The following is a 5,250-nucleotide window of genomic DNA, read 5'->3' on the forward strand; positions in this document are numbered from 1 at the left end:
CTCACTTGGCCTTTCATCCTTTTGGGGTCGATAAATTAAGTACCAGTGAAACACTGGGGGTCAATGTAATCGACTAGTTTCAGGTCTTGTACCTTTAGTAGAAAAGATTATTATTATTATTATTATTATTATTATTATTATTATTATTATTATTATTGTTATTGTTATTATTATTATTATCATTATTATTATTATTCAGAGTGGTTACTTAACTCTCGAAGTGGTTGGCATTAGGAAGGGCATCCAGCTGTAGAAACTCTGCCAGATCAGATTGGAGCCTGGTGCTGCCATCTGGTTCGCCAGTTCTCAGTCAAATCGTCTAACCCATGCTAGCATGGAAAGCGGACGTTAAACAGTGATTATTATTATTATTATTATTATTATTATTATTATTATTATTATTATTATTATTATTATTGAGCCAGCAAGGTGGCAGATTTGTTAGCATACCGGGCAAAGAGCTTAGAGGCATTTCATCCATATTTATGTTTATGGGTTCAAATTCAGCCAAGGTTGAGTTTGTCTTTCATCTTTTAAGAGTCAATAAAATAAGTACCAGTTGATTACTAGAGTTAATGTACTTGACTTACCCGTCCCCCAAAATTTCAGGCCATGTGTCAAAATTTGAAATCATTGTCATTGTTTTTATTATTATCATTAACGTAATTATTTAACGCTGCAAGGTGGCAGAATTGTTAACACACTGGGTGAAATGCTTAGCGGTATTTCGTCTGCTGCTACATTTTGAGTTCAAATTCTGCCAAGGTAAACTTTGCCTTTCATCCTTTCAGGGTCAATAATTTAAGTACCAGTGAAAATTTCAGACCTTGTGCCTGTAGTAGAAAGGATTATTATTATTATTATTATTATTATTATTATTATTATTATTATTATTATTATTATTATCATTATTTTTATTTATCACATTTTGCATGTTTTTTTTAAAAATAAATTTATTGTTTCCGTTCTCTATTTCAGGGACCAGTGGAATGGGAGCATCGATGGGCACAGGATATGACAGTTACAGTGCAGGAATTTCAGCTGCGTACTCTCGAAGTAAGATGACCTTCTCTTTCTGCTTTGCACCTGTTCCCTCTCTCTCCCTCTCTATCTCTCTCTTTCTGTTTCTCTCTCTCTCTCTCTCCGTACTAAAGATGCCAATGTACAGCAATGTAATAAAGCATACTATTGCAACAAGCTAACCCAATGTATTTCCTTGACATGCAATACTAAATTCAGATTTGTTGAGGAACCAAAATGAGTGTTGTCTGTTCTGCAATGTAGAGCTATTGTCATTTATCTGCTGAATGTCTATAGAAGCTGGAATAATTTTCTCTGCTTCTCCTGTCCTAACAACAATATATATGACTAAGTCAAGCTGAGTAAGAAGTAAGCTGGAATGGTTAATTATTTCACATCTTGTCGATGGCACTTCTCTAACCCTTCATAGCCCAATTCACAGATTACTATATTTCACTGCATTGTGTCCATAGCCAAGTCACTTAACTTTCAGATCCAGTCCACCTGGTTGTAACATAAATACTGCAAGACAGATGATATCATGCACTGTGACCATGGCCCTGTGTCACTTGACCATCAAAAGCCCAGTCCACTTGGTTGAACGGAATGGTGTATTTCATTCCAATAGATAGTACCAATACTGTAAAATCACTGTTAAACTGATAATGGGAATCTAGATATTCTGAGAATGAGAGTCAAGCATCCATAGACACAGTATAGTGTCAGTAGCAATGGAAGGAACTCTTGCCATCAGCAGTGTCTTAAAAATAACAAATCATATACATATTTGCAGATCCATTAAAAACAAACCTCCACCAACTATTCTGCCTATATATCTGTGCACACCTTTCAATGCTGTGTATGCCATTAGGTCTGCAAATCTAACGGAGGCCCCAAAAGACATTTTAAAACCCACAAAGATCAGAACTTAACTGCAGCTCTTGGTGGTCCAAATCAGATATGCAATCTATGTGGGAGTCTTTTCAGTACATTGTCTGGTTTAAAACACCACATCAGATGCCATGATGGCTCTAAGGTGTAGGTACAAGAGATGGTCAGACTCTGCATTAAGGAGTTGACCAGTGAAACTTGAAGCAGATAAAGCCATAATTAATAGCTTGTAAAATATTGGGCTGAAACCCCTTGGGATAGGAAAAGTCAGAGGCTGCCTGAAGGGCCAGAACCCACATCTGTTATTAACATGACAGACGTTCTACCATTGGACCAAAACAATCTTTCAAATTGCTTTGTCCATTTTAGGAACTTCATGATTTTACTAACAAGAATTGTATGTTGTTGGCATCATAAGAATTTCTAAACTTTGAGAGAATGCCAAATAATTCTTCTTGTTTGGAGGTGAAACCCAAAGCAGATAAAGGATTATATATTATATATATATATATATATATATATACATTTTAAGCTGAGGTTTCCTTTTTGTGCCAACTTCTACATACATACCTACATACCTACATGCATATATATATTTATGCTTTTATTGTATATATTTAAGATATTTAAAGTAGTGGAAATATTTAAAACACTGGAATACAAAATTAAGGGCTTCCACATGTCTTTCCTCTTTTTTCTAAATTCCAATCTCAAGATTTTACTTCACCTAGCAATAAAAGGGTGACATAAAAATTATGTTTTGAAAAATAATAATAATAATAATAATAATAATAGTTCTTTTTTTTAAACTAAATTCTGTGCAATATTAAGTCTCTCCAATATTTATTCTCAATCCTCATCATCATCATCATCACCATCACACTTCTGCTTTTCCGTCCATGATGGCATGGCTGGAAGGGATGTCATAGTCTATGTCATCTTGCAAAGCAGCATCAGGGAAAGCCAGCCTACTTTAGGGTTGTGAGCACCTTACAGTGCAGACTAGCTGCATTTTCTCTTGCCTCCAAACATTGGAGTGGTTGCCCCATGTAAGGAGGACTAAAAGTGTCCCATCTGCCTTGCATTATTTCTTATTCAGAGTTACTGCCCTTCCCAACGAGTAACCAGCAATCTGGATTTAGGAGTCCACGTCTCATATATGCATTTCATTTTAACATGCTTTCTGCCCTTTGTTGCACCTATCATGCATATTGGGTGCTGATTGTAGAGTTTACATCTTTGCATGAGTTATTAAGTGAATGGCATGTCTCAGCTTTGTCTACCCTATAGCGTTTCTGTTCCTTCTTTAAAACAATGCATCGCATTACAACACCAGTACTAAAGGGGGTTGTCCCCTAAAAGACCAGAGCCTCTCCTTCCAACCTATACTGTCTTTAATCCTTCTTCCCTCTTTGATATACGGTTTCGCCAGCTGGAAGCTATACAGTAACTAAGTGCTGACATGTAGACTAAAGTTTGTAGGACCCAAACTATCAAGACTTGTAATAGAGGAGAAGCAAGTGGGAACCCCAACAAAGGACTTGACATTAAAATAGACTGGAAACAAATAACAATGACAACTATTTCTAAGGTAGGCCTGAGATTTCAGGTGAGAGGTTGGCCAGTTATATCAACCCCAGTACTTGACTGGTACTTTATCTTGTCAGGGTTGACAGGATTTGAACTCAGCATATAAAGAGCCAGAACAAATACCACGAGGCATTTTTCCCAATGCTCTAATGATTCTTCCAACTCACTGCCTTAATAATAATAATAATAATAATAATAATAATGATGATGATGATGATTCTTTCTATTATAGGCACAAGGCCTGAAAATTGCGGGGAGAGGGGTAAGTCGATTACATCGACCCCAGTGCGTAACTGGTACTTTTTCAATCAACTCCGAAAGGATGAAAGGCAAAGTTGACCTTGACGGAATTTGAACTCAGAATGTAGCAGCAGATGAAATACCACTAAGTATTTCGCCCAGCATGCTAACGATGCTACCAGCTTGCCGCCTTAATAATAATAATAATAATAATAATAATAATAATAATAATAATACTCCTTTCTACTAAAGGTACAAGACCTGAAATTTGTGGGGAGGGGACTAGTCAATTACATCGACCCCCAGTGCTCAACTGGTACTTATTTTATTGACCTCGTAAACCTGAAAGGTAAAGTCGACCTCGGCAGAATTTGAACTCAGAATGTAAAGACAGATGAAATGCTGCTAAGCATTTTTGCCCAGCATGCTTAATGATTCTTCCAGCTCACTGCCTTAATAATAATAACAATAATAATCCTATCTCCTATAGGCACAAAGCCTGAAATTTTGGAGGAGGGAGCTAGTCACTTGGGTCAACCCCAGTACTTCACTGGTATTTATTTTATCAACCCCAAAAAGAACAAAAGCCAAAGTAACCTCGACATACATACCTTGTCATTGGCATACATTCATTCTTTATCTCCTTTATTTTGATCCTTAAAATGTTTATTTTTAAATGTCCGGTTGCCAAGAAGTAATACAATATTGATGTTGTATCTCTACTTCTGTTTTTCTGAGTTTAGAGTTCAGATCCTACCCTAAGGCAAATTTGTTTTTCATCTTTCATCAGCTTCTTGTCGAGGTTCTGGTGGGATTCACAAGTTTGTAAGGAAGAATATTTTAACCTGAAGTGGGTGGCATAGCATATGGGAGCAGTCATTGGAACATGAATGGGTCACTTTCATATAATCTTTCAAATTATCAATATCAACATTTGTATGAAGTGGAGGTACATGGCACTGGGGTCGATGTAATTGACTTAATCCCTTTGTCTGTTCTCTTGTTTGTCCCCTTTTTGTTTAGCCCTTTGTGGGCAATACAGAAATAAGAAACGTTAGCATGCCAGGCGAAATACTTAGCAGTATTTCATTTGTCTTTATGTTCTGAGTTCAAATCTTGCCGAGGTTGACTTTGCCTTTCATCCTTTCAGGGTCGATAAATCAAATACCAGTTGCATACTGGAGTTGATCTAATCGACTCCCCCCCCCCCCAAAAAAAAAATTGGGGGCCTTGTGCCTAGAGTAGAAAAGAATATTCCTTACCTCATAGATTTCTAAACCTCTCTACTCCTACCTTAAACCTCAAGGCTAATGTGAACCCTATTGCAGAGTGGTCGGCTTAGCAGAGAAAGAGACACTGTTTTCATCTAATTTTTTAATTGCCTGTGTCCTTACTTGTAAAAATAAACCTAATTTATTAGTTCCAGAGTCCTTTTTTTTTTAGGCAAACTGACCGATTTGGCATGAACAACAGATGTAGCGTTAAATATTAATTACCCTCTACACATTC

General features: G+C 36.7%; 1 protein-coding gene across 14 annotated transcripts in view; it reads left to right on the forward strand.

Moving 5' to 3' along the window:
- The window catches only part of LOC106876392 (mothers against decapentaplegic homolog 4), a 174,465-nt gene that overhangs the window by 147,871 nt on the left and 21,344 nt on the right, over positions 1 to 5,250 (forward strand). For all 14 annotated transcript variants that reach the window (XM_014924911.2, XM_014924909.2, XM_014924910.2 and 11 more), the window contains one exon: positions 979 to 1,056. In XM_014924911.2, the coding sequence (XP_014780397.1) occupies positions 979 to 1,056 (78 nt within the window). The remainder of the gene's footprint in view (positions 1 to 978; positions 1,057 to 5,250) is intronic.

This window comes from Octopus bimaculoides, chromosome 14, assembly GCF_001194135.2.
Source record: "Octopus bimaculoides isolate UCB-OBI-ISO-001 chromosome 14, ASM119413v2, whole genome shotgun sequence".
Classification (NCBI taxonomy): domain Eukaryota; kingdom Metazoa; phylum Mollusca; class Cephalopoda; order Octopoda; family Octopodidae; genus Octopus; species Octopus bimaculoides.